General features: G+C 50.1%; 3 protein-coding genes and 2 long non-coding RNA genes across 9 annotated transcripts in view; 2 read left to right on the top strand and 3 right to left on the bottom strand.

Annotated features, from left to right (window-relative positions):
* Positions 1 to 9075, top strand: part of GMDS (GDP-mannose 4,6-dehydratase) — a 385892-nt gene extending 376817 nt beyond the window's left edge. The window contains exons 10-11 of the mRNA XM_068162936.1: positions 6979 to 7047; positions 7364 to 9075. Coding sequence (XP_068019037.1) covers positions 6979 to 7047; positions 7364 to 7426 — 132 coding nt within the window. The 3' untranslated portion in view covers positions 7427 to 9075. The remainder of the gene's footprint in view (positions 1 to 6978; positions 7048 to 7363) is intronic.
* Positions 9076 to 13258: 4183 nt separating this feature from the next.
* On the bottom strand, positions 13259 to 23770 carry LOC137453590 (uncharacterized). Of its 5 annotated transcripts, none has more exons than XR_010990413.1 (5): positions 23627 to 23770; positions 21904 to 22559; positions 20681 to 20742; positions 15209 to 15383; positions 13259 to 15115 (listed from the first exon to the last, which is right to left on the bottom strand). XR_010990413.1 is itself a non-coding variant. In XM_068162940.1 (5 exons), exons 2-5 carry the CDS (start codon positions 21959 to 21961, stop codon positions 14475 to 14477), a joined length of 348 nt encoding a protein of 115 aa, XP_068019041.1. In that variant the 5' UTR covers positions 21962 to 22559; positions 23627 to 23770; the 3' UTR covers positions 13259 to 14474. The 5 variants fall into 5 exon arrangements, 4 of the variants coding, with proteins under 4 accessions (XP_068019041.1, XP_068019040.1, XP_068019038.1 ...); XM_068162940.1 differs by lacking the exon at positions 15209 to 15383 and having other exon boundaries at positions 13259 to 14571; positions 14985 to 15115; XM_068162939.1 differs by lacking the exon at positions 15209 to 15383 and having other exon boundaries at positions 21904 to 22073; positions 22218 to 22559.
* On the bottom strand, positions 17907 to 20269 carry FOXC1 (forkhead box C1). Its single transcript, XM_068162935.1, is given in 2 exon segments — positions 17907 to 19489; positions 19491 to 20269. Coding segments are annotated over 2 exon segments (1701 nt in total). The 5' UTR covers positions 20226 to 20269; the 3' UTR covers positions 17907 to 18523.
* LOC137453592 (uncharacterized) lies at positions 22188 to 26945 on the top strand. Its single transcript, XR_010990415.1, has 3 exons — positions 22188 to 22440; positions 25135 to 25199; positions 26577 to 26945. It is a non-coding gene; the product is annotated as an uncharacterized lncRNA (long non-coding RNA).
* On the bottom strand, positions 24910 to 25752 carry LOC137453591 (uncharacterized). Its single transcript, XR_010990414.1, has 3 exons — positions 25447 to 25752; positions 25187 to 25243; positions 24910 to 25067 (listed from the first exon to the last, which is right to left on the bottom strand). It is a non-coding gene; the product is annotated as an uncharacterized lncRNA (long non-coding RNA).
* Positions 26946 to 27691: the final 746 nt, after the last annotated feature.

The raw sequence follows: 27691 nt of genomic DNA, 5'->3' as shown, positions 1-27691 counted from the left end.
GGCCCAACACGCTGCAGGATGGGAAAAATTTATTTGCTGGGAGGATGCTCTAGAACTGGAACAGGCTGCTCCTTCTCTGGAGAGATTCCAAACCCATCTGGACATCGCGATCCTGGGCAACCTGCTCTGCATGACCCTGCTTTATCAGGGGGATTGGATTAGATGATCTCCAGAGGTGCCTTCCAACCCCCACCATGCTGGAATTCTGTGCAGAGCTCCGCTGATCCCCATGCAGAATGGCTCCTGATAAGCAGGCTCAACTCAGGATTCAAAGTGAGCAAAATTCAGCACTGATTTCAGAGATGTGGAGCTGTAATTCGGGAGGAATTTTATCTGGCTCAAGGGACAGTGCTGGCCCGGACATTTTCTCACCCCTCACTTGGCAAATGGACAGAAATGAATAAATCTCAACCCTGCATGGGGCTCTTGTGCTGGCAGCTCTGCTGATGCTTGCACCATACCTGGGTTCACTATCCAGGGGCATGCAGGCTGTGGCCTTGTGTCCATTAACTAGGAACACCACCACCATCCAAGCTGTGAGATTCTGTCAATGAGGTTCCCAAAGCACCCAGAGCTGCCTCCTCCTGCTTAGCCACTTTATCTGTGGTGTCAGTGGGGCTGCCAGAAGTGAGCCTGTTTTCCCAGAGCAGAGCATTGTTCCCAGTCTCCGGCTGCCCTGCTGATGGACAATGCCACCCCTCCTGGCTTCCTGCGCAGACCAGACAGCTCACTGTTTTCTTCATGCCTCTTATCACCCGTGTCACCGAGAGAGGGCTGGCTTCAGCCCCAGTTGGGACTGATAGGCAGCAACAAGGTGGAAAAGGCACAGAGCAGGGAAGGAAAGAGGAGAGGATGGAGAGCGGCTCCATCACTGCTATTGTGGCGCTAATGTTTATTGCTGCTCCGAGTTCATTCGCCTTAACCCTTTGGAAGCTGGTCAGATTGAAGATTAGCATAGTGATAAGATAAAGCTGCTGTTCTAACAGCCTTGGTTCCTGGAGGAAAAGCCAAGGCTGTGCTCAGGTTTATTGACTGTGTGGCTCATGTTGATGCTTTATCACTAGAGGATGGTTGATTCCTGAGATAAAACCTTCCCCTAAAAACGTCCATCACTTGCATCCTGTGGAGGTCTGTCAGAGGTGGAGGGACTCAGCACCGTGTGGCTCTTTCCCCAAACCTTTCTTCCCCCTCCCCTTCCCACTCAACATGCCTGTAGTAAAAATGGAGCTTTCTGAACAGGGAGGGGATTTGCATAGGAAAACATGATGGGGGGAAAGAACATTATGGCCATTATTTAAAATGGCTTTTAGTAACATGTGAGTTTCAGCCTGCTGGTTGCTTTTACCTTTTCCTGTGGTTCTTTGCAAACAATACCGTCTTTCTATGCAAGCCTGCTGGCCCCAGAGTGGAAAGCAGCCTGTTCATGCTGCATTAAAACAAATTTAGATCAGGAACCAAATTCACTGGCATTCCTCTATTCCCTGGGTACCCTGACTGCTCCACAACTTTGCTTTTCTAGGAAGAGTGGAAAGAAAAAATGAAACGGAGTGACGACACATCATGGCTCATCTTAAATTCCTGAAGATGATTGCTCTGCTCCTCATTAGTCTTGGGCTTCACTCATTGATAAGGTTTATCTCCAGTCTGCTGATACTTACTGTGGAGATAGGAGCCTTTATAATTGTCGTCCTTTTTTTCCCAGTTGCTATGGTTATTATAACAAATGTGACCCTTTGCAAAAAGTCCAAGCCAGTGCTCTCTGCCTTGAGGATCTCCAGAAGTACTTACAGAGCTGTGCTTACTGCTGTGACTCCTTCTGGGAGCAGCGCTTAGCTAAACCACTCATTGAATTGTGGATGTTTTCAGGCTCTACAGCTCTGGGTTAGTGAAACCTTAGAACTTTTCTTAACAAAGTGCATAGAAAATAGCTTGGCTGTTCCACTGCTCTCCATGTTGTGCCTGGCTTAAGTCATGATGTCCCCAGACCTGGTGGCAAGTGCAGGAGGACATTCAGGAATCAGGGTGATGGTGGAAAACTGCTTTGTGAGCCACAGGCTCACAACTTTAACAAGGCTGTTCTCTGAGCAGTGAGCTGCAACAGATACCCATGTCTGCTGTGGGGATGACTGAGATGTGCCTCATGAATCCTCTTTGTGCACCCAAAGGTGCACAAAAGGGGAGACTGTTTCATAGGATAAACTCTGAAATATGTATTACCAAGATAGAACTTCTCAGCAGGGCCTGTCATGAACAGTATAAGGGGTGATAGTTTTAAATTAAAAGAGATTTAGACTACATCTAAGGAAAAAGTGCTTTATGGTGAAGGTGGTGAGACACCGGCCCAGGCTGCCTAGAGAAGTGGTAGAAGCCTCATCCCTGAAAATGTTTCAGGTCAGATTGTTTGGGTTTCTGAGCAACCTGCTCTGGTTGAAGATGCCCCTGCTCACTACAGGGGACTAAATTACCTTTAAAGGTCCCTCCCAACCCAAACCATTCTGTGTTTCTATGATCATGGTGAAAACTCAGAACTACAAGTTAATAATATTGTCTCATCAAGTAGCTGTGTTTGTGGGAAACTTTGTCCCCTAGGCTCTTGAAACCGTTCCTGACAACACTTCTGAAGCAAAGAAGTGCAGGACTAAACAAGCGAGGCAGAGCCTCTGCCAAGCTGAGTTTGAGCTCTTCGCTCGCAGGAGCTCTGATGTAACAAATCATCTTCCACACGGTCGTGCTGACTGTGGACGTAACCCTGGCCACTTTTCAGCAGCAGTAAAAACTATTGTGTGCTCAGATCAAGCCTGTTTATTTTTAGAGGTAAAGCCTTGTGTGTACTGCAGGGAGTGAGGCAGGGCACGGTTCCATCACAGGTGTTTTGCTGAGGGCTTGAGCTCGGCTTTATTCTGCTGTAAGGGAGCAAAAGCTGGTGCTCAGCGCTGGCTCCAGCCAAGTCACATTGTAAAGGGAATCAGCTGAGCCACAGTAACAAAGGAAACTTTGGCCTTCTTTCAGGCCATGCTATCTCCCTTTTTTTCTCACGTTGTCTCAAGGCTTTGGATTTTCAGCTGAAGTTAATTGCATGAGGCAGCAGCACGTTGCACAGTGAAACCAGACCAATTGCTGCGCCCATCAAAATCGCAGTCATTATGACACTCAGAGCTATAGCTCGGGAAATAGGATATTTACATTAAAGCACTTCACCTTTTTATTTTGTGGCTTTCAAAACAAAGGTAAAAATGCCCAACCACATTGAACAGCAAATTCCTCTCTGCTTACCTGTGTCTGTTTGTGCATGTGTGACTTTGGACAATCAGACTGAATAATCATAGCCTGGATCATCAGGTTTTGAAGTAATGGGGCATTTTCTCACTTACAGCAAAGGTAAAACAGAAGACCTCCCAGCAGATGAAGTGGTTCTTTTCTCCCAGAGGCAGACACAGGACAGTGACAGAGTCTATATCTATCTATAGAAGGGCTCACTTTGATATTAAGTGGCAACAGAGAATTCGACCGCTGTCTTTTCCATCTTCCTTACCTTTAAATATTTACCAGGAGGTTATTTCTAATTCTCAGCTTGCAGACAAAGCTTATCATTATTGTTCACTTCTCTTCATTGTATTGGTGTGGAAAATAAGGTTTCATTCCTCCCTGAATGGATAACTGAAAGCCTTTGGGTGTTCCCAGGTCTCAGTAGCTGAATCATCAGGGTTTTCGCAGAGTCCTCCAACGGCTTTGCTTTCCTGTCAGTACTTAAAGCCCAATGCCCACAAAGTTATCTTGCAGGAATGCATAACACCAAGTGGCATTGTGTGCCTTTCCATGGGGAACAGGGATCCTGGGCACTTTACACTCAGCAGCAGAAGCTGTATTTTGAGAACAACACCCATCCTGCCCCCCAAAAAAAACCCAAACCAAAACACCACCAAAAACCCCAAACCACCCAAGTTTTCTCCAGTGGAAACTCTCTTTTACTTTCTGATCTGGTGTGCCTCCAGAAAGTAAAGCCCTAACACTGAAAAGTCAAACACTTCAGTGACTGGCGTGACAGAGGAATTTTGGTTGTGATTTTTTGTGTGTGTGTTACTTTTTTTCCCCCTTTTGGAAGGCTGACAGACACATCTCTAGTTTCAGTGGATAATATAAACAAGCAGCCATTCTGCTCCATCAGGAACTTTTGAAAATATTCTTATTTTATTGTAATTACCTTATTGTTTTCATATTATGAGCTACTTGTAGAAAAATACAGGAAACACGACTGCAATACAATCCTTTAATCAGGAATAGCTTTGCTCCAGTCATCATTTCCATTCAGCGTGAAACTTTTGGCTAGTAGGGACGCAACCAGACCTTGAATTTAGGTGTCATCCAGTGTTAATATTAGGCTGTCAGCTGTGCTCTCTACCTAGTAACTTCTGTAAGAGAACCTTGCATAACCTCCTAGGAGACATTTTGTCCATAATACTGTTTTCAAGTCAATCTAACTGCAAACTCCTGTTTCACAGCACACAAACTTCTGTAAGAGAGCCACTGGAAAAAAATCTTTTAACCTAACTCAGCTGGGGAATCTCTATTATCATATATATTAAATCCTCTTTTTAGCTTCCTTTTTTTTTTTCCCCCTTTGCTCACAGATGATGCCATAATGCCTTTCATGCATCACTGTTAAAGGACAAGAACTTTTAAAGGGAAAACATTTTGTTTTATGCTTAAATGGGGTTTTTTTTAATACTTAAATGGTTTTAATGCACTCGTTGGTTGTGTTATTTCTGTGTATTGAAAACAACTTCACTCTTAACGGATTCACAACCTTCCCCCAGCCTGCTTTTGGCCTCTTCAGCAGCTGAGTGTTTATGGGTCTGAATGAAGGGCTGGAATTAGGTAAAGTATTGTTTATTTTTTAGATAAACTGTTTTAACAAAAAGCATTTGTCTAAGTTAAAAGACTGCTCCCAAGCTGTTCAGCAGCAGAATGCAGCTACCCATGGCCAGCAAAAGCAATTCATTCCCTTCTTCCCAGTCCATTTTTGAAGTGGGAAGCCAGTATCCCCGGATAAAGCTGCGTTTCAAAGGATGTTTTCAGTGTAAAGATTGTGGATGCAAAATTGTTGCTTACACAGCACTTATGAAAACGAAACTCTGCCTTTTAGGATGTGAATTTTATGACTTAAAACTAGGTGGTATTAAAATACTCCCCTTCCAGCTAATGGCTTGAATTAGGACTGAATAAAAGGGAATTGTTTTTATACCAAGATTATAATTTTAAGAAGGATTTCCTCATTCCCAGGCACATATATGCACATGTATATAATGTAAATTAAACCAAACTCCAGATAAAAGGCATACTCCATGAGCACATTAGGGTCTGGTCCAAACTTTATCAAAGCTAGTGGATGCCTTTCCCTTTTCAAACTGGAATTTTCTGATCCATGCTCACACCACCCTCGATGGGATCCCATGCAGGCTGATGCAGTTTTGCAGGACCAGACCTCAAATGTCTACTGCAGCTTCTAAAAATCCATTTAGGGGTGGCAGCAGGAAATCATTTCCTCTCCTTTTCGGAAATCAGGGCATTTTTTGGTTTCATATTGTTTTGTTCTGACCTGCTTGTTTACTCTTTCCCGAAGGCAGGCTGAAATGTTGTCACCCTAAAGCCTGGGGTAGCACAAGCGCTGCCAGGAATGGCCTGGGTAGAGGCATTTGTTCCACATCCCTTCCTTCGCTGCGGTGTTTCCTTTGGGAGATTTCCTCTGCTGCTGGAAGTGAGATGACTCGCTTTCTGGAGCACAGTTGCAAAGAAGAATTTCCTACATTTTACTGCACAGGATGAGAGGGTATTGGGAGCTAGCATGACCCAAGCCACACTTGCACAGAAGATAGCATCTGAGAAATGTAGCGTAGGTAAAATTCTACAGCCCCAAACTGCTCCTTTGCTCCACCTCTGGTCTGAGAGTGGGAGAGGGAGATGAACAGTCCCTGTGTGTTTCTGGAAAGCCTGCTGTCTTACCAACACAAAGTCAAATGCAAGAGTAAAATTCAGCCCTAGCCTTGGATTACTTTAGTTTCCTTTAAACCTGGACAGATATCACTTCACTATTTATTGTTACAGATAAGCAAAGCTTGTGAAGAGAGATGATATATTTTATTAAATCAACAGACACCATTAGAAATGGAATATTTAAACACAGGGTTTGAATTTTAAAGGAATACTTAGTCTCTTTTTTTCCTTTCATTCAGCCAGAAATGCAGTGGAAGGAGTGTTTGTCTGTGTTTAACTTTGTTGTGTTACTTTGGCTTACCAGTGGTGGGGTCGTTTCGGTGTGGCAGCACCTTTAAGAACAGTAAACCAAATGTGACCAAAGTCTTGGCTTCTGTAATGGTTTCAAGACAACTTCTTCCCTTTTAGGAGATATTTAGACTTTTCTTTGCATGTGGATGCTCAAAATATGCTGGGGGGGAAAAACAATATGTAGGTGTTCAAAAGCTGGCTGCTTACTACTGTCGTATGTGATTGCCCACATTCTCACCAGTCAGCATCGTCTGCCTGTGATCATGTTTTTATTTGAAAGAGACTCATTGTTATGTTTGCTCTGTGATTTACATTATTTAAACAAATAGTGGGGGGAAGGGGGAGGGGGAAATCCATTTGAAACAGCTCATTCAAGAGCGTGACTAAGATACATGACAAGTTCTTATGAAACGTTCACCATCACACGGCTGTAAGGCTGGAGCTCTAACCCTGTGTGTGCACCACAAAGAAAAAAAAACCCAAAGAATAACTCTTTCAGCCAGAAATAGCCTGGTGAAAGGATGCTGCCTCCTGGTGATTTACAGGCACATGAGCCTCCACTAAAATTGCATCTTGAAGAGAAATATTTTGTCCTCTGAAGAGCCCAACGGCGGCTGACAGGTTAGCACGAGCAGTGGAGAGGTACCTCTAGGTGGGGAAGGTGGATGCTTCTCACACTTCACTTCTTCTCTGCAGGACTTTCTGCAAGGGGACTGTACCAAAGCCAGGCAGAAGCTGAACTGGAAGCCAAGAGTCACGTTTGATGTGAGTGGCCTTTCTGGTGTGCTTTGTACCTGCTGCATGTTTGTGTCCTCTGAAAGCAAGCCACAGGGAGGGGAAGGCAAGGGGCACCTCTGTGTGGGGCAACTTGGCCACACTGAGAAATCCCACTTTGAGTGACCATGCCAGAGTCCTTTCATGACAGCTACCATAGCAGCAATGGGCCAGGGTCACTGTGGGAAGAGCCCAGCAAAGCCCTGCCCCCTCTTTGTCCTACTCCAGGGGTCTGGGGGGTTTGACTGTTGTGGTGCTTGTTCATCCCCTGCACTGGGGCCTCATCTGCCTCTGTACCTCCTCGCAGGAGCTGGTGAGGGAGATGGTGGATGCCGACGTGGAGCTCATGAGGAACAACCCCAATGCCTGAACCCCAGCTGGGCCCAGCAGGAGTTGTGGGACCTGTGTCAGGGGTTGCAACTGCATGGCCAGCACTGCCATAAGCTGCTGGGCTGGGGTGGGTGGTCACACTTCCCCACAATGGTTTTATTGCTAGCTTGCCTCTGAGTGAAAGCTCAGTTTTACACTCCCCTCCATATTCTATACCCACCCACACATCATCCCAGGGTCAGCTCTGCCTGGGCTAGCTCAGGATCCCACCATTAACTGGGGAGGTGTCACACCCCCACCCCCCAATACTGCACCTGAAGAACCAATCGGCCAGTAAGCCTGCTGAATCCCTTTTCTAAGTGAAAATTCCTCATTCTATTACCCAGGCCCTCCAGCACATCTTTAGTACTTTCTCCTACTCGAAAACCAAAAGCATTGCCTGTCCCCCAGCTCCCCTGCCCCCACCTCCTTCTCCAGCAAAAGCAGCAGCAAGCCCCTGGGGCAAACGTGGCCTCTCCATCCCTCCGGTCCTAGCTCCACCGCTTCCCCTCCTCTGCCTTTCCTGCACACTCCTTGTTTTCCTTTCCTGCAGCCTCACCTCCACCCTCATGGCCTGTTTCCACCACTTCAGCTCTGTAAAAGTTGGAATAACTCAACCTAACTCACAGTGAAATCGCCTTTTGACCATGCTGAATTAACTCCTAATTGCTGGAATCGCTTTCAAACCACTCTACGGGGGCTTGTAAGCGCTCTCCAGATCTTTATTTCAGTGTCAGCCACAGAAAGCCTTTTTGTCCAGTACTTTCCCAATCCACAGGTTTTGGGTGGTTTGATTTTTGTCCCCCTCCAGAATCAACTCATTCCCCTTCCACACTCTTCCTGCTTACTATAGACAGATAGAGCTTTAACCATCTCAAAAGATGACTCAAGAAATAAAGAATAAATAAATAAATAAAGCCAGTTTTAAAAAAGGAAAAAAAAAGAAAGAAAAAAGCATTTTCAAGGTGAGTAAATATTTTTGCATGTTCGGTGCCAAGTACCGGGGTTACCCTGAGGTCGTTGAGCCCGTATGTTTCCCATGGGTTTAGGATCTTCCACCCATCAATTTCTCCCATCACTTCAGCTTTATGCCTCGAAATGAGCCAAGGGGAGATGCCCTGGGGGAGGACGGCACAGTGGTGGAAGACCCAGGATGGGAGAGACGCAGAGGGGAGAGACATCACCTCCGAGGGCACCTTTTGCTTTTGCATTTTGTATTGAAGAGGGACAGCCCTGTTAAAAGCGCGATGATGCGGGGGGAGGGTGAGAGCAGAGCTGGAGGCTGTGCCCTGATGCCATTTAGGGAATGGAAGAGATGTGGAGGGACGGGATGGGTTTCTGGAGCAGCCTGCGAGAAACTGGGCTGCAGGAGAAAATCAGGCGTTTGCCAGAGGCGCAGGGTAAAATACAGGGAAAAGCGCGGAGTTGGGGGGAAGGTGCAGCGGTGAGGGAGTGGTGTCCCTGCTCCAAGCAGACCCTGTGCGTGGGAACTTCTGCAGTCCCCCGACTCCACACAACACAAACTGAAGCCGAGCGAGACCCCAACCCCCTGTCCCATCCGTGGAGCAATCCGCAATATCTTGCACACCTCGCTACTGATACCCACACGGCGCATATGCCCCCACGAGTGGGACTATTTGCACACACTCCACGTGCTCTCCTGAAACTCCTTTCCCCTCGAAAGGGCACGATTTCGCGGCTGCCTGGGGGGGTGGGGAGGGTGTGGGGGGGTTAGAGTCAAATAACAACCCCTCCTCCCTCCCCGTGGATGAGGGTCCTTTGCGTTCGTTGTGTCCCCCCTCGCCTCGCAACTAGGCATCCCTTTCCCATTGCCAGCAGTCTCCCTCCGGCCCTGGGGACACGGAGAGTGGTGCAGAGAGGGAGGGGAGAGTCGAACTCCGCCTGCGTGCCTTCGCAGCCCCTCGGTCGCAGGGTGCGAGTGGCAAACCTTTCTTTAAATATACATACATACACACACACACACATATATATATATATGTATATATATACGAGGTGGTTTTGCTTTGCTATTTTTCGCTTCCGGGGGTGCACTAGGAAGTTTGTTGGTACATGGAATAATAGGTCACACGTTTGCAGAGAGCTGGGAACGTTGCAGAGAGCTGGGTTAGGTCTTTTTTCCTTTGGCACCTCTAACCGTGGAGCAGTCAAAAGAAGTATTTCATGTCTCCGGTTTTGGTTTCGCTACTGGGAAGTGAGTGGAAAAAGGTCTAGGAAGGTGAAAATTGGTTCTAGAGCTAGTGGTCTTCCCGTGCTGGACGGCTTCTTGCTGCTTTTGTAAAATAATTGTAGTAGTAATAATAGTAATAGTAGTAGGAGTAGTAATAATAATAACAATAATAATAATAATAATAATGATGATGATTATGTTATTGGTCGAGACAGGACAAACCAATGCATCTCAACACTGCCCCACTGCTTCGGAGTTTGGAGGCCTGAGCTGCTTATCGGTGTCCTCACCAGCACTGTCTAAATTTGAATGCCATTTCTCCTGAGGTACCCATCTTGGTGATGACCACGGGGTAAACGAAATAAATCCATAAAAAACCCCAAACACACAGTGATTTAGGGTGATGGCCTCTGTAGCTAACATCTCACAGACCAGTGCTCTGTACATCCTTTACTGTCTTTGTCAAGCGGATTTTAGGTGCAGGCACGAAAGGTACATCCCTCCTTTGCCCATCTCACGTCCCATCTAGGGTCTTTAGAGTTTCGTCCATTTAAAGGGCAGTTCCGGTAGACACCGAACGCGCACCCCTATTCTATGCCAGTATGCCAGTACCAGCCAACAAAACAGAGGGCACGGTGGACTTTGCTTGGCTTCCCCAGAGAAGCTGGTGGGAAAAGACGGTTGCAGGGAGCGTGGAACCAGGGGCCTGCCGAGGGACTCTCGCTGCCTGCTCCGGGCCGGCCTGTCCCACCCTACACCGCTACTGCGGGGAGCAGCGGAATAGCAACGGCAGCGCTGGGCGGCGGGGGCTGCCCAGGCGTCCGCCCCGTCGGGAGGAGAGGGTCAGCAGGTCGATGAGGGTCGGAGCTAGCTCTGCCCGCGGCTCCCTGGCTACGAACCGCGGAGGCCAATCCCGCTCCCTCTCATCAGCCCCTCGCCCCTGTCCCCGCTGTCTGGAGCCCGATTTGACCAAGGTAGAACTGCCCCGAAAGCTTTGTTGCTAATTCTTCCAACACCCCACCCCCTCCGAGGCCTTTCAGGGGCTTCAGTGTCCTTGCAGGGAGCAGGCAGCGCGGTGGGGCAGGAACACAAACCTCGGGGTGGGGGGAGGTTGTCGGTCCAGACTCGGGGTCCACCCACCGCCCTTCTCCTCGCTCCCGTCGCGGAAAGGCCGGCGAGACAAAGGGGTTTCCTCGGGGTCGCGGAGCAAAACTGCCAGCGCCATCTAAAATTACATCTTGTGCTGCAACACCAACAAAGGGGTGGGTAGGGAGAGGTGGGGGGGTGGACAGACCCGCTCCTCGGGCACTCACACGCCGGGGTGGGTGGTGAGAAACGGCTCCGGGATTGCGCACAGAGATGGATGGATGGATGGATGGATCGCTGCGAATTGTATTTAGAAAAACAAAATTTAGAGGGAGCGGAGTTTCCCTCCTCTCCCCAGCCCCTCGCACATGAAGGAGCTACTCCCCGTGCACAGTCACGGAGGTCACATCCTCTTTCCTATCGAGATCCCGGCCGGGAGGGCAGATACCGGACTGCTCCGGGGCACTGCGGGGAGAGACGACCGGCCTGGCTCCCCATGCCTTCTGGACGGCAGGTTCTCATGGACGGGGGGCGAGGGGAGGCCGCGGTCCTGCCTCCCCCTGTGACCCACCCCCTTCACCTGCAATCGCGCGATGCCGGAGCGGTGTCCACCGACACCGAAGGCCTGAGACAGGCAGAGCGCCAGGCTTCTGACGGGTGGAAGAAAAACATCAACATATTATTCGCAATTCTTTGGTGATGGGGGCTGGGGAAGAGGTCGCTTCGCAGCAGCAGATGCTAATTGCAACCTCTGCTTTGCTAATGAGTTCGCACCGGTTCATTCCGCACTCCGTGTGTGTCCCCCCACTTCGCCCCCGGCGGAGCTTTGAGGATGGGGAGGGCGGGAAACGGCGTCAGGAGAAAGCCGTAATTTTTCTGCAATTTGTTATTGGGTTTTAAATCCATCCCATCCTTGAGAAGCGAGGTTGGAAGGGCTGACTGCGAGCGCTTCTATAATTTCTCGTTTTGGGAAAGCGGCGAGAGGCTAGTTGGATGAGAGGGGTGGGAATACCCGGTCCTGCCTGCAGGACCTCCAGCCCCACGGTTCCGTCGGCCTGGGATTCACACCGTCGGAGCGGAGAAATGCAGACCTACACACACATCCACAGGAAAAAGAATTCCACTAGAAACCCACACCAAAAAGGCAGCCTCGACTGTATTTATACTGGGCAATCTTGCCAGCGCCGACGTTGTTTAAACAATTATCTTCTGCCTTGGACGATATTACCAGTTCTTTTACATTATCGCTCAGTGGAAAACAGTCTTCTTATTCCTTATTTCAAATATTTATTAAAAAAAAAAAAAAAAAAAGAAGAAGAAGAAGAGAAAGAAAATTAAATTCGGACGCTTAAACGTTCTGGCAAGTAAATAAATCGTAGAAAAGAAGGACGGGGCGCGGGGGGTGGGGGGGAATGACGGGGCGGAAAGCGGCATTGCTTCTGAGCCCAGCTCTCCCCATTCCTGGGAAGGCGGCAATAGGAGCTGTTTATCCACCGACTCATATAAATATCCCGAACTCACGAGTGTCATAATTTGACTTTTCTTCCAGCTATTTTAAAAGCTAATGGTTCCAAATGTGTCGGTTTTCCTGCCTTCTCCCCAGAGGAGTTGGGGGACTGGAAAGGAGCAGGGAATTCCATTTGGGGGGGGGGGGGGGGGAGGGGGGGTTTGTGTTGTTGCTGTTTTCAATCTACTGAAGATGGCCTAAAGCGGATGACCCGAATGTGGGGTAACACGTCGCAAAACCCGAGCTCCCACCCCCGACACCCAGGGGTCAGGTGAAAGTCTCCAGCAGGTAAACCGCACTGCCCAGCTCACTTGCTCCCTATCTCGCAAATTGTTCCCTTCTGCCCACCCAAGTCGTTTCAAGCTGTGTTTATTTAGGGAGAAAAAAAAAAAGGAAAGAAAGAAAAAAAGGGGAAAAAAAATCGACGACCACCCAATTCCCCTTCAGCCAGGGAGCTCGCACCCGTAGCCCTTACATTCTACCTTCCCCCTCTACACCCCAGTCCTAGTTCTGGTTAATAGTGATTATTTTGCGGCACACACGTACCGAGCAAAGCACAAATTCACAAATTAGGGGCCTAGAAAGTCGCGAAGGTGCGAGGGAAAAAAAAACTCTTTTACTTGGGGGAGTGAGATAGAGATCCCCCCTCCAAACATCATGCCCGGAGGGGAGCGTTTGCCGCCTGTCTTCTGATCCCGAGCAGCACCAAACACCGGAGGGGCAGGTTGGGAAAGGGCGCTCCGCACCCCAAGTGACACCGGGGTGACCCTCAGGAGAGCCCGGGCTGCCTTCTCCAGCCTTTGCGGAGGCCTCGCAAAGGTCCTGCTCTCCAGCCCCACCGCACCTCCACTAAGCGCCCAGCCTTTGCTACCGCTGTCTGCACCAGCAGCCCCCAGGCTAGGACACGGAGCACAGGAATGGGATTCGGGGGGTCCCCATGTTTGCTTCAGCCACACACTCCGACCCCACAGAGCCTCCCTTGCGCAAGGAGCCGTCTCCATCCCCCTCCTCCCCCCGCCATAAGACCATTGTTTCGTTCAATTAGTCCCCGCTTGATAAAAAACAATCGCTCGTTAACCCTCGCCCTCCTCCCTCCCTCCCGGCCGGTGTGTTGTGAATGGCGACAGCGTCTCCCTTGACCCCCCGTCTCCTTTTTCTGTCTCTCTGTCCCCTGAAAAATGATTCCGCCAAGCTCTGATTGAATTTTATTCCTTCCTGACCTGGTCCGTTTTTATTGCATGGACACCATCAATCTTGACCTAACGCGACGTTTGTTTATTACTTTGGAAAGAGGCGAATGGCTTTATGAGAGCCCCGGCGTAATTAAATCGGGAGGGCTGCGCACCGTCGGGGTGTAATCACCGCACAGGCAAAGGGAAGGGGAAAAAAAAAATAGAGGGGAAAATAAAAGCTCGACAAGGGGCAGGGTGAGAAGCACCCTCCCATCCTGGCAGCTTGTGTGCAGGGTGCCCGGGAATTGAAGCCTAGCACCTCCCTTACCCCACTGTTGAGGACAGCTGACTGGATGCGGAGCGTATCTTGCGCACCTTACCGCGTATAGACAGCTGGGCCTTGGAAACACCAACGTGCCAACAACACTCCCCCCCCCAAAAAAAACAAAACAAAACAAAAAAACCCCCCAAAAAAATAAAAACAGCCCCAAAAATCACACACACACAAAAAAACCAAACCAAAAAAAAAACAACCAACAACCAAAAACCACCCGAGGATCTTGAAATGATGGAAGCACAAGGAACAGGAAAAAAATGGGCCGACCACGCCGAGGGGTTTCAATTAATTTATAAATTAAATTAATTACCAGCTGATGTTCAATTGGTGGTGCTGCTGGGGCGGGTGATTTCGGGAAAGGGGTCCCCAGGTATCTGCCATGTGCGCGCCTTTTACTACGCAATCAAGACGACGTCATGAAGACTGATACCTTATCCTCAGCCTCCGTGAGCGGCCGTTCCGCGCTGCCCCCCATAAAACCCGCAGGGAAAACCTACAAGTAAAGCCTCCAGGGGCCAGGGTGAACCTTTGAGCTCATCACACTCCCACCTTGTGAGGCAGACAGCCTGCGCCACTGCAAGTCTCAGGCTGCCCACAGTGTCACGAAATTAAGCCCCTCTATGAAAATATTCCAGTACTAACTTCTAAGCGTCTTTCCCGAACTTGATGACTCTCAGAAAGGGCCCCAAATGTTGCAAAAGGCCGATCTGAAGATGTTCCCCGAACTGAGTCTTGTCTCCTTCTCTATCTGATCTGTCCTTAGGAGATGGGGAAGAGTTTTCCATCCACGTCCTGTGAGCTATCAGCATGCACTTCTCTATTCTTTTGGGTTATGACCTTTGCAGAACAATGTGAACTGCAATTGATTGAAGAAGAAAATCTGAAGGTGAAGCTTAGAAAGAAGAATATAATTTTTTTTTTCCCACGTTTTACTTGGTTTAAGCTACGGGCAAGCAAATACAAATAAGAAACCACTAGAGGTAACTGAATGGAACCATCCGTCAAATTACTTAGCAACACAAATGTGTCACTTTTGTACTAGACAAAAAGCAAAGCCATAGTTTGGAGAAAACAAAACAAACAAACAAAATAAACCCGCAACCAATAAACCCCCCAAAACACAACAACAACCCAAACACAAACAATTAAACAAAACAAATAAACAAAAATCCAACCAACACCTAAGTCTGAGCTAAAACCGCACCAGAAATCGCCGTCCTAACTTGGCACCAAAGGACCACTGTGCAACCAGGCCAAGGCCGAGCATACCCGCTCGCTCTATGGGCTCCCACCGAGAATTCGGAGACCCTACGGAGGCACCTTCCAGTCGCTTCCCGGCTGCACGTCCCGTTCCCGCCTCTGCGCAAGGCTCCGACCACATCGCTGCCGTCTCTTGGGCTCTGCGAGGACACAACCACAGGTCAGACGGGACTGCACTCAGAGAAGGAGGACTCAGGATGGACCAAGGGCCATGCCGGGCCTTCTCTCCCCACCTCTCCAGCAGCAGCATCTCACGGGGGAGGCCATGGTCCGGCAGAGTGTCCGCACCGTCTCTGATCAGCTCCTCAACACTGGGCCGCCTCCCGCTGCCAGGCTCTCATGGATTTACCACCTACCGCTGGCACCCTCCACACCGTTCATTTTTTTTTTTTTTCGTTCGAACGATTTCTGAGCAGAAAATTTTTCTGATTAAAAACTGATAATAATACTGATAATTGTTTTGTTGTTTGGTTTGGTTTTTACGCGTGTGCGCTAAGCCATTCCGCCACACTGGGTGGCACCTCTACCATCATACAAGTTACTACAGGAAAAGGATTCCCTCCGCAGGGCAGAGGGTCCCGGAGGTTTCCTTTTGCCCTCTCCCCGTCCAGCTCTTTTCACCACTTTCTCAGGCAGAACCGCTGGCAGCGCAAGTTGCGCCCCCCGTTCAGCGCTGCCGCGACGGACAGCGGGTCCATTAGCAGTAATTACACACGGCGCTTTTTCGAGCCCCTTCGGCCCCCGAATCGAGCAGCAATACTGTCAAAGCAACGGGGGGTGAACCGCGACGAGCTCACAAACCTTCGCCACAAGCAGCCCACGGTTGAGAAAACATAAAATACAGGAGAGCCGTCGCCTGATAGCCACGAAAACAAGAGGCAAAGAGCAGATGAACTAGCCTCTCCCCTGTTCCTTCTTTACCTTTAGTTGTATTTCACTACTAGGCTGTGAGGGGGGCGGAGGAGGGGTATCGGGAATAGAATTATCCCGCAGTTCTCTCGCTGGCAAACCCGGCTGGTGAAGACAGAGGAAGATGCCGCCGCCGGATTCCCATTTCCCAGGAAAGGGGGAGCAGGGAGAGCCACACCGTGCCCACATCCTGGCAGTCTCAGCCACAGGGAGAGGGAAGACGGGAGCCACCAGTAGTGGAAGAGGGATAGGGGAGCAGGAGGCGAACCCTGAGTGTAGGGAATGTTTTATTCCCTTTTGCTAGTGAAAAAAAAATATGGGGAGCTGCCGTTCAAACGTGCCCTCGGAGCGAAGGCATCCAGCTTTCGCTCGTCCTTCGTTCCAGCCTCACCACAACCGGAGGATGATGCAGCTGCTTTTCACCCAACTCAGAAAACAAACAAGTATTGCTAAGACCGGTGATCGCTGCAGAGGTGCCAGCACGGGGGAAGAAAAAAAGGAAAAAAAAGGAAAAGCCCAGACCACTCCACACGAAGATAGCCAGATTTTAAGCCAGTCAACCCGCCTCGGCTGACTCCCATCTGCTGAAGGGTGTTTTCCGACTCCGGGATGACTGTTTGGAGGGGAAGCAGCGCAAAAGCAAGGTAACGAGGTTCAACTGTAAACACCCCAGTATTTATTTACAGCGCAAGCCTTAACAATGCCGCCGCAATTACTGCGAAGTGTTGCCCTTAGATAAGAGGCGCCGATAGGAAACGGTATTATCTCGAAAGCAAACCCTAGGCCTTAAATATCTGCAGTCAAATAATCTTCTCCCCAAGTCTGACTGACAAGACGGATTCTAACTTAATGAATTTATTGCGTTTGGGTAGTTATTTGCAAAGGGGGGGGGGGGGGGGGGGGAGGGGAAGGGAAAAAGGGAGGGGGGGAGAGGAGGGTGATCCCCATCGCCCTTGGGGTCTTAATTGCAAATTATGTAGAAGGTGAGATTCCTGATCTGACAAGCCATCAGTCTCTGATGCAATATTACTGTATTTTTCTCGATTTAAGGATAAAGGCGAGAGGGAAGGAGGTGAAATAACACCCAGGTAAATACGTCAGAAAATTTCTTCCACACAAACTCCTTCTGAAATAATTTCAGTCCGAGCAAACAGTGCACTTCAACAGAGCAGCAACGTCCTTGAAGGACAGGAGTAAAGTTAGAGCTATAAAGGTTTAGACGCTACAGCCACCCTTCAATCCAACTACTTCGTCTTTTTAATCTGAAATAAAACAGGAATTAAATATATATGTTAGAGGAGCTGCTTCGCGGACCGTGCTCTCGGTTCTACGAAGCAGCGATTTATAAGCATACATTATATTAAATAACACACGTACAAAAGGATATCTGTCATCTACTATATGCTCGGGGGGTTAGCAGCACATGCAACGGGTATCTGAAGCTATAAACGCAGTACGTATGAGAAACTCTAACTAAAAAGGCCATCCTTTAAATCTAGATACAAATGTAAACCTTACACAAGCAACCACAAACGAAATACACACGCAGAGAGGGACAGCTCGATGCACACTGCTACTCGGATGCATGTACTTCCACCTCGCAGTTATTAGCCTCACACGCTATTTAAGAAACTGCAGCACTGTCACACGGCTATGGCCCAAGTGTTTTCAGGTCCTGCACATTAATTGCTAAGAAAACGTGTTTGTTTATTTGCCAGCTCAGAGCTGCCATGGGAAAGCTTTTTTTTTTTCCCTTCTTTCTTTTTTTTTTTTAACTTTTTTTTTTTTTTTTAACTTTTTTTTTTTTGTTCCAGGCGGATAAGACGAGCTGACTAAGTGGAACATATTGCAGAAGGGACCGAAAAGGGATAATTTTTTTGACCTGGCAAGACACTAAGTGGTCGCTGGAATTCGTGCGGAGGGGAATGAGCTGTTCCAGCTACCAAGTTAATTCTGAAATCCATCTCTTTCCTTCCTATCTCTAAATCAAGTTATTAAAATACCCAGACGTGTAAAGGCTCATTCCAACCGAATGGTAATTTATTAATAAACAAACAATGCGATACCTTCAGAATATTTTCAACAACAACAAAAAAAATTGATAGAATAAGATTAATACAGTTTCCCTTTTTATATAGAGTGAAAAAAAAAAATAAAGTCAGCGTTTCGGTCAATTTTAACGTCACTTTTCAGGGAAGCAGGGGGGAAACACTTTCTGGCGTTTGGTCCGCAGCTACAAATTAAAAATAAATTACTATGTTGCAATTTACATTTTAAAACAAGTCCTTGTAAAAGAGGGGGTGGGGAACAAAAAAGAGTGGGGGTATGAAGCTGATGCTCTACGCTGGATTTTTCGTCCCCTTTTAAACCCGGGGCATGACAATACCGACAATACCTTACGGGATGGGGAAGGGAGAGAAGAAAAGAATTCCTCAAAGCGATTTAAAAAAAAAACACAAACCAAAACAAAAGAAAACAACCAAAAACTTACGTGTTATTGGAGTAACACTGTCCTTTAACAAACCGAAACACGCTCTGCGGTTGTCTCTAATAAAGCTTCCCGGGGGCGGGCGCGGATGTGGGGCCGGCGGCGCGGTGCTGCGCGGATGTCCCCACGATGTCCCCGCGGTGGGCTGCGCTCAAAATTTGCCACAGTCATAGACGAAGGCCCCGGAGGTGCGGTAAAGCGGCTGGCTGCCGGGAAAAGCCATCTGACAGCTGCCGCCGCCACCCCCCGCCCCGCCACCTCCACCGCCGCCGCCGCCACCGGCTCCTCCCGGCGAGGCGCTGAGGCCCAGTCGCGGCGCCTCGAAGACCTCCCGCGGGGCGGCGGCGAAGCCCTGCTGCGGCCCCCCGTAGCCCGCCGCGCCCGCCAGCGGGCCCAGCTCCCCCGCCGCCGCCGCTGCCGCGGCTGCCGCCGCCGCCGCAGCCTGGTTGAGGTACCAGGAAGCCAGGCGGCCCTGGTGCGGGTGGTGCCCCTCCTGCTGGCCGCCGTGCCCCAGCGTCCCGCCGCCACCCGTGCCGCCGCCGCCACCCCCGGTCCCCCCGCCGCCACCGCCACCCGTTGGCATGGCGTAGTCAGGCAGAGGGTCCTCGGCGGGGCTGGCGGCAGGGGGCAGGTGGCCAGGCCGGTCTGCGCCTCCCGCCGCCGCGTAAAGGCTCATGGCCTGCATGTTGCAGTGGTAGGTGCCGGTGGCGGCGGCGGCACCGGCGGCCGCTTGGCCGCAGGGCGAGCCGTAGACCGAGCTGTGTCCCGGCGAGTAGCCGCCGAGAGAGAGGGCGGGCGGGATGCCAGTACGCGGGGCGGCGGCAGCAGGGGCCAAAAGGCCGGCGCCCAGCTCTGTGGAGGCCTGCGGAGAGCCTCGCAACGAGGTCATGATGTTGTCCACGCTGAAGCCCGGGCCGTGGTGGTGGTGGTGGGGCGGAGGAGGCGGCGGAGGCGGCGGCTGCGGCTGCTGCTGCTGCGGAGGCTCGGGGGCCTCCATGCTGAGAGAGCGACTGGAAGGGAGAGTGCTGCGAGGGCTGCCGCTGCTGGAAAGGCTGCTGCTGCTGCTGTCGGGGCTCTCGATCTTGGGAACGGCGCCGAGCGGCGGGGCGGCGCCGGGGGGGGGACAGGGGCTGAGGCGGCGAGGCCGTGCCGTTCTCTGTCTTGATGTCCTGGATGCGGACGGGCGGTGGAGGCGGCGGCGCGGCGCTGACCCCGGCGGCGGTGGCGGGGCCGCCCTCGGGCTCGGTGGCGGGAGGCGGAGGTCGCGACGGGGCATGGTCCTTGAGGTGCAAGCGGTCCTTCTCCTCCTTGTCCTTGACTGCGTCCTTCTTCTTGAAGCGGCGACGGCGCCGGAGGAAGCTGCCGTTCTCGAACATGTTGTAGGAGTCGGGGTCGAGGGTCCAGTAGCTGCCCTTTCCGGGCTTCTTGTCGTCGCGGGGCACCTTGACGAAGCACTCGTTGAGGGAGAGGTTGTGGCGGATGCTGTTCTGCCAGCCCTGCTTGTTGTCCCGGTAGAAAGGGAACCGCTCCATAATGAACTGGTAGATCCCGTTCAAAGTGATCTTCTTATCGGGCGCGTTTTGGATGGCCATGGTGATGAGGGCGATGTAACTGTAGGGCGGCTTCACCATATCCTTGGGCTGCGGCGGCGGCGTGTAGGGCCCGTAGGCTCGGGCCATACCGGCCGGGTACTGTTCGTGGGCCGGGTGGGAGTACATGCTCATGGGGGCCGGCATGGCCGTGTAGCCCCCGCCGGCCGCCGCCGCCGCTGCTCGGTAGTAGCTCTGCTCTCCGCCGAGGTACGGCACCACTCCCAGGGAGTTGGGACTGGACACGGAGTAGCGAGCCTGCATGTCCTCTCGTCAGCGTTTTCCCCCACCCTCCCCGCCGGACCAAACAGCCGCGTCCCTTCCCCCTCCACCCCTCCGCCGCTCCGCGGACCGAGCTGGATCGAGGCGGCTGGGCAGCCCCCCCACCCCCTAATCCCCCCCCGGCGGAGCTCGGGGGGAAAAAAAAAAAAAAAAAAAAAAAAGAAGAAGAAGTATAACGACGGCAGCGCCCCAAAAATTCTCCTCTTCTTTCTCCCAGGAAAGCCCACCGGCGAGCTGCCGCGTTCCCCGAGGAGGGAGGGATGGCAAAAAATAATAATAATAATAATAATAATAATAATAATTTACAAAGGGTAAAAATGGAGGGGGAGGGCTGAAAATAGGAAAAAGTTAAAAAATAAAACCGGAGGGGTTAAAAAAGGCAATCGCAGCGGAGAAAGCAACTTCCAAACGCAGAAAGAGTATTAAGAAAGTAAAACCTTTTGCAAAGAGGCTCCCACGCTCCCAGTTCCTTGTTCCACGGGGATCTGCAACAAGTTGTCTGCAAAGGAGGGACAAAAGTAGAGGGATGTGTTGTGTTGGCTCTTTTTTTAAGCGAGCAGAAGAAAAAAAAAAAATCCACCTTCCCGGTCTCCCGGTGCAAAGCCTCCCTCGCTTTCTCCCTCTGGCTTTTTTTTTTTTTTCCTTTTTTTTTTTTTTTTTTTCAGTCTCTTTTTCAGTCGCGAGCTGCTTTGGGAAGCATCGGAAAAACTCCTGAACTTTTGAGCATCCGTCACCACGGCGAGAACTTTTTTACGCACTTAGAGTTTTCTCTCTCTCTCTTTTTTTTTTTTTTTCCCTCCCTCTCCTCTCTCGGACTCCCTCTTTTTTTTTTTTTTTTTTCCCTTGTCTTTTTATTTTTTTTCTCCTTTTCCTCCTTTTGCAGGCGGCCCCGCTCCGCCCCGCCGAGCTGCGGCGGCCAATGGGACAGGGAGACACCCGCAGCTCTCAATGAGGAGGGTAGAAATAGGAGTGAGCGATCAAAAAAAAAAAAACAAAAAAAAAATAGAGAGAGAGAGAAAAGGAAAAAAGAAGGGGGGGGAAGAAAAATCCCAAAACCCGGCAGCCCAGCTCTGCCCAGCCCAGCACAGTACAGCTCTGGGGAACCGGCCACACAGGCAGACGTCTTGAGCTCCACGGAGCCCCGGGCTTACGCGGGCTGCTGCGTACCCGCTGAGACCCGTCCGCGTGTTTTGCGCCCCAACACGCAACAGTCTCATGAACCCACGAACCCACCCGCGTCCTTACGATCCCCGGGCACACGCACGACATGCAAGCCTCCACCGATGTGTGTGTGTGTGTATGTATATGTATATGTGTGTGTGTGTATGTATATGTGTGTGTGTGTGTGTGTATGTATATGTGTGTGTGTATATATATATATGTGTGTATATATATATATATATATATATATATATATATATGTGTGTGTGTGTGTGTGTGTGTGTATGTGTGTGTGTATATATATATATGTGTGTATATATATATATATATATATATATATATATATATGTGTGTGTGTGTGTGTGTATGTATATGTGTGTGTGTATATATATATATGTGTGTATATATATATATATATATATATATATATATATATATATATATATATGTGTGTGTGTGTGTGTGTGTGTGTGTGTGTATAGTCCCGCGGAGCACTTACCACCCAGGCGCGCCCCCGGTGTGTTTCTCCCCGACTTTTCTTCTTTTTTTCCCAACATTTTTTGGCTGCTTCGTACATTCTCTCCGCCGGGCTCTCTCCTCCCCTCCCCGCCGCGCTGCCGCCCGCTGTCCCGGCTCGCTCTCTGCCCTCACCCTTCTTGTCCCACTTCCCTATAGAGGGGAAAGTGTGTGGAAGGAGTTGTGGGGCGATTTGGATAGGGGGAGAGGTTGAGGGGTGTTGTGGGGGGTGCTCGGGGGGGGTGGGGGGGGTGGGTGTTGTGGAGGAGGAGGGTATGGGAGATGGGATACCCCTACCCCAGCAGCACCCCCTCGCCCGCAGCCAACTGCCCGAACGCTTTCGCCGCGAACGCATTCCTCCGGTTGACACAGTTTTGACGAATCCCCCGAAGCTCCTTTTTCTTAACCAGCCACCGAGTGCTTCTCTCCTCTCTCCGTTCGTAAACCCGGCGCTCACTGCCTCCTCTCTTTGTAGCTGCGAGCGCGCTTCTTGCGCGAGTTCCTTAGCTCTCCCGTCCAGGTAATCTTTACAGATGTTTGTGGGATATGATTCGGAAAAGCGGGTCTTGGCTTTGTTTATTTATTTGAGACGCAAAGGTCATGTTTTTGGTCCCGACCTGCTTCAGCGCGCTCTCCAGGCTGTCAGGTGTGTCAAAAGAAGAGAAAACAAGCCCAAACTTAATAAAATGAATATTCCTTAAAGTCTTCTTCCGGTTTGGCTGTGAAGGTTTGATTTTGATTTGTTTGTTGCCGTAAATATCCAAAAGAATATTTGGGCTCTGATCAGAACAACACCTCAACGAGAGCTCAAAGGTGGCAGAGGGGGAGGGCTCGGCTGTTTCATGTTTAATTTTTATTTGATTTGCTTTTGTATTTTCAGAAAGGAGATTTTCTTTCTGTGCTTTAAACACTGGGAAAGTATAGATATTTTACTACATTTTACCAGACACTCAAAACACAACCCAGCGCTCCCCGTTTCCTCCCCCCCTCCACCCCTACCCCGTCGCCTGTACCTCTGAAACTTCATTAGGCTTAATAATAGAACTCTCGAAAGAAGTGACCTGGACTCTATTTTAAGGGTTGGAATTTGTACAGGGAAGATGTGTGTGCACTTTTGAGATGAATTACCCAGCCTGAGAGTGTGACACAAACACGACAAAAGCCGCTTCTGGGTTCCCCGATCTTAACCCAGCTCTCCACACTTTCTGCTGTGATCAATTGCTTTGGAGACCGTGTCTCTACAGGCTGTTAGAGGCACATCGCCTGCTCAGAGGTGTTTCAGCAGGAATGGTTTTTCCTCTGACAAACAAACCCGTGCTTATTAAGCAAATAAAATCGTGTATTTAAAAAGAGATGCAAGCGATGCGAAGGAGGTCATTTATGCAGCCTCAATATCTGCTTCTTTCCATATTCCAACATAACGGCTCTCTTTTTGGTGATAAACGTCAGCTCTTTAGTGGTGAATACATGATCCCGTTTAGCCTGTTGTATTTCACCGTCTGGAATCTTTCACCTGCTCCTGCCTAATTGCACGTTTTCCCCTTTCCTCCCACCACAGCAGAATTAATATATGTGCGAGATGTCAATTCCAACACTTTATATTTTTTCAGAAACTCTCTCTTGCTCTGCTGAAAAGAAAAAGGGAAAAGGGCATTTTTAGCATGTCTCCACGCAGGCCAGGTCATCCGGTTTTCCCACGGCATTACCTGCCTTTAAAAACAATTTCCATGGGCTTCCCGCTCACCCCGAGACCCTTCACCGCCTTTCCCATCTTATCTGGACAGTGTTTCGAGTGGCGAAGCCGTTCCTCAGGCTGAAGCTGCAGCAACCCCGAGGAGTTTCAGCACGGGGCGGAGAGGGGCTGGGGGGGACGCGTTAATCCTCTGCATTTTACACCTTAATCTATGTTGCAAGAGCCTCTCTGATGCTCTAATTGCGAACTGGCACAACTCACGTCTGTTAAATTACCTCAAAGTAGCAATAACCTGGTTTCTCCAGTCAAGGCACAAAAGTCACCATCGTGAAGGTTCAGAGAATAATTGGGGGGTTATGTGGGCGCCTGTTAAGAGGAAGCATCGGTTTGAGGAAGGTGGAAAGGTCTGTTTTGCCCTTGGCGTGTTTAGTACGACCCAAAAAGTGTCCTCGGTAGTGGGTGTCACCACCCAGTCGCAGCATGGGTCCGAACCTCCCCGTCTGGCCTCTGGACGAGAGAGATGCGTTGCGGGGACATCTCTTGGGTCTGCTTCAGGAGTGGCCGCGACCGTGTCCGTCCTGAGCAGACCCTCGGGCAGATCTCCTGGCATGCCATCGGGCAGCGGGCACGGTCGATGCCGCCGCCCACGCCCGGAAACCGAGAGTCCTGTGCCCGGTGCCGCTTTCCTCCTGGGACAACTACGAGGCTTGGCGCGTGTGACCACCGGCAATCTGATTTAAAGAGGTGTCAGGAAGAAATGTGACAGGGGAGTGGTGGGCGGAGGGGCTACCATGGGCCAGGTGGACCCAAACACTTCGTTGTGGGTTGTCCTCTCCTCTCAGAGACCTGGAGGTGAACCAGCTCCAGGCTGTTTATGTTTAGACGTAGTCAGAGTTTCGCTTGTCTCCCTTTCTCTTGGCTCCAATATCACAGAAGTGTCCCTGCGAAGCCGAAATTAGCTACCCAGCCTGTCTCTTTGCATCTCAGGATGCAGCTTTCCGTGTCCCTTCAACAGCGGGGGACACCGCAGGGGAAAATCGATTACGTCTTCTCGGGGAGGGCAGGGAGGAAAATGATCTTGTCAAATTTGTGCTTCACCAGGAAAAAAAATCCATTGTGCCGAGAGTCTCCTCTCTGTCTGTGGCCGCTGGACATAAGCGACAGCCATTCATCCCTTCATTCCCCCCACCTTTGCTATCCCAGCCTGTGCAGTTAAGCCGAACTCTAAATGCCAGGTCTGGTTGCGTGGCACCCGGTTAAGCAAAGAGGCGGGATTGTTATTTTATTAACGTATTTCTTACAATCCTGACGACCTTTATGGAGCCATAAATAATACAAATTAATAGGAACACGAGCTCTCTGTCCCATCTGACATCCTTCAGACTCGTTCCCGAACGAAAAAGAAATTATCCTTCGCAGTAAAGGCGGCAGCGGCCATCGGCTTTGTGCAGCTCCTGAGAGAAATAACTAATTTAATTTCACGTTCAGTATCCAAAACCGAATTTTGCGTTTAATTTACAGGGGAGAAGCGAGAGGTCCGTGCCCGCACATTTCGCCTTCCAAAGAAAAATACCTCGGTCATGCAGGTAACTCTTTGCGACAGAGGTTGTGTCCCAAAGATGTGTCAGCACTAGGAATAAAAACAGAAACCAGGCTCTGGGAAATTACTAGTATTATTAGTTTTGTTCAGGTAAAGAACTAATCACACGCAGGGGCAGAAAATAAACCCTACGAGCACATAACAAACCCATAATTTGGCAAATTCTGTAACTCTGGCATGTCACGCTAAAATACCAACATCTAGAGATGTTAAAACTTCGTCCCTAAACCCACCAGAAGACAGCCAGACATGGATTTTCCTTTTCTTTTTCTTTTACTTTCCAAGGTCCCTCGTTCCTTTTGTGTTCCTTTTCCTCCCTTATTTCCTTCCTTTCTCTGGGAGGGGCAGCGAGGGCGGAGGGGGGGGTTGTCTGAAGCCATGGAATTCTGTAGGTTCCTATAAACGAAAACAGACACAGGGATCAGCGCATCTGGGAGATGAGCCTTTGGAGCATTGTCCTGCTCCATCTCCACCTCTTACCTCAGTAGACGGGAGGGAAGAGTGAGAGAGATTTGTATGAAGGGTTTATTTACATAAGAATGAAGCGACGGTTCTTAGTCTGAGGATTGATAAATACTTCGCAAGCCATTAGGCAGCAGATACGGATCAGCCCCGTGTCTTTTGCATACTTGTTTTGAAGGGGTTTTCGGGAGGTTGTGCGGCAGAACGGGGTTGGGGCTCGGGGCGCGGCCGCCTCTCCAGACCCCCTGGTCTTCGGTGTTGAGGCCGGAGCAGCACAGCGGACAAACGAAAGGAGCCTGGAAACTCATTTCTTCCTCCCAAACCTCTGGGAAGGGACCATGCTGACACCAGGCATCGCGTCTCATCGTATCGTCCCCAAAACCCAGGGATGGGACGACGATGCCGTATCGCACCGCACTGCAACCCCTCCCCAGCGAAGGGGTGACGATGCCCCCGTGTCATATCTCCCACTCCCTGCTGCGCACGGCCCCGCTCCGCACCTCTCCACGCACCGCTGCGCGCCCGAGGACGCTGGCAACCTGCGCACTGGCGCCCGCTGCGCGGACCGCGGGCTCCCTCTCCCGGTCCTCCCATGCCAATGCCGCCCGCTCCGCGCCGTTCCGCGCCTCTTTGTGAGGGTCCCACAGCCTCCCTCCGCGCCCTCCCCCAAATTCTTCCCGCCGCCGTTTTGCTGGTGGGAGCCACGCGGTGTCGGTTTCCCGAGGCACAGCTCGGTGCTGGGGAAAAGAGGCACAGGGGTGCCAGCTCCATCCTGGGCCTTGTTTTCTGCCAAGGAATGTCATTACTGGTTGCCGGGTCTGCCAATGAAGTTGCTAGCGAAAAAGTATTGTTTTTTAGGGAAAGTGCTTGTGATTCTTCACCCCCTCCTTGCTGGTTACAGATGTGTTCAGCTGCTGAGGAAGAGCTTCAAAAAGCTGTCTGGTTAATCCAGAGACTGATGGTAATCTAGAGACAGATGTGAATCCAGAGGCTGATGAAAATCCAGAGGCTGATGAAAATCCAGAGGAAGATGAGAATCCAGAGGCAGATGGAAATGCAGAGGCAGATGGGAATCCAGAGGTGGATGGGAATCCAGAGGTGGATGGGAATCCAGCGGCAGATGTGATTTTAGACAGTTGTATGGCTACAGAGATGTGTAAATACACACACACATACTCACATGGATGCACAGCTGGATGCTGGTTTGGTTTTCTGGGTTTTACAAGATGTTCATAGGAATTAAGTATGACTGCACTGAAGAATGAGTCTCTTCGAGCTATAATAAAGCACATAATACATAAACCAGAGATATATGCATAGGTGCTTTTGTGAAGCCACAAGTGCTCTCTTTGCACAGTTATGTGTGTGCTGCTGGAATTAACCTGTTAGAGTTGTTTACATATAAAAACAACATCTTACTCTCCAGAAGGCGTAATGAAAAGAGGTGAAAGAACAGTTTATAAAGCAGAGCTCTCGAGGTGTAGTTCTTGTTTCCCACTACACAGGGAATGCACCAAAGAGATGGTTTTCCAAGTGTACACACACAGACCTGGCGGCACAGGAGACCCAAGGTGTTTGGCCTCCAAATCCAGCAGTGCACCCTTCAAAGGGAAGAGAATGCATCACTCATGGCTCAGTGCCTGTCCCAGATGTGACGGTAACATGGGTCATGTTTGGGTATCAGGATGGTTCCAGCCAAGCCAAACAAGACCAGTTCCCAGCTATGATGGCAACCCAGCTCATGTTTGTGTGTTAGGATGGCACTGGCCAAGCCAAACAAGGCCAGTTCCCCCAGTTTGCAAAGCAGAAGCATTCACAAGCCTACACCCAGTGCTAGATGATCCATTTAGAGGTTCTTCTCTTGATAAACACAGACATGGATCCTTTAAGGCATTGTGGTGTGAAGGCAAAGACACTTGAGAGATTATTTTTAAGAATTAAGTTTTCTATTTCACTTGATGACCCCTAAGTAGAGCCAGAGATTCTCAGGTGAGGCTTGTGTTGAAAAATCACTGC

This window comes from Melanerpes formicivorus, unplaced genomic scaffold (genome assembly GCF_026170545.1).
Source record: "Melanerpes formicivorus ecotype bairdi unplaced genomic scaffold, bMelFor1.0.p_v2 SCAF_69, whole genome shotgun sequence".
Taxonomy (NCBI): Eukaryota; Metazoa; Chordata; class Aves; order Piciformes; family Picidae; genus Melanerpes; species Melanerpes formicivorus.
The sequence above is the reverse complement of the archived record's forward strand: the minus strand, read 5'-3'. Positions and strand labels throughout refer to the sequence as shown.

What these genes read in the sequence shown, in the direction of transcription:
- LOC137453590 (XM_068162937.1), bottom strand. Translation starts at nt 22,275, where the DNA reads ATGCGTTCGCGGCGAAAGCGTTCGGGCAGTTGGCTGCGGGCGAGGGGG. An exon ending in ACCGGGGGCGCGCCTGGGTG is followed by an intron (nt 20,743 to 21,903) that starts GTAAGTGCTCCG and finishes CCTCCTTTGCAG; the next exon opens with ACAACTTGTTGCAGATCCCC. An exon ending in TGGGAGCCTCTTTGCAAAAG is followed by an intron (nt 15,116 to 20,680) that starts GTTTTACTTTCT and finishes GTGTCCTCGCAG; the next exon opens with AGCCCAAGAGACGGCAGCGA.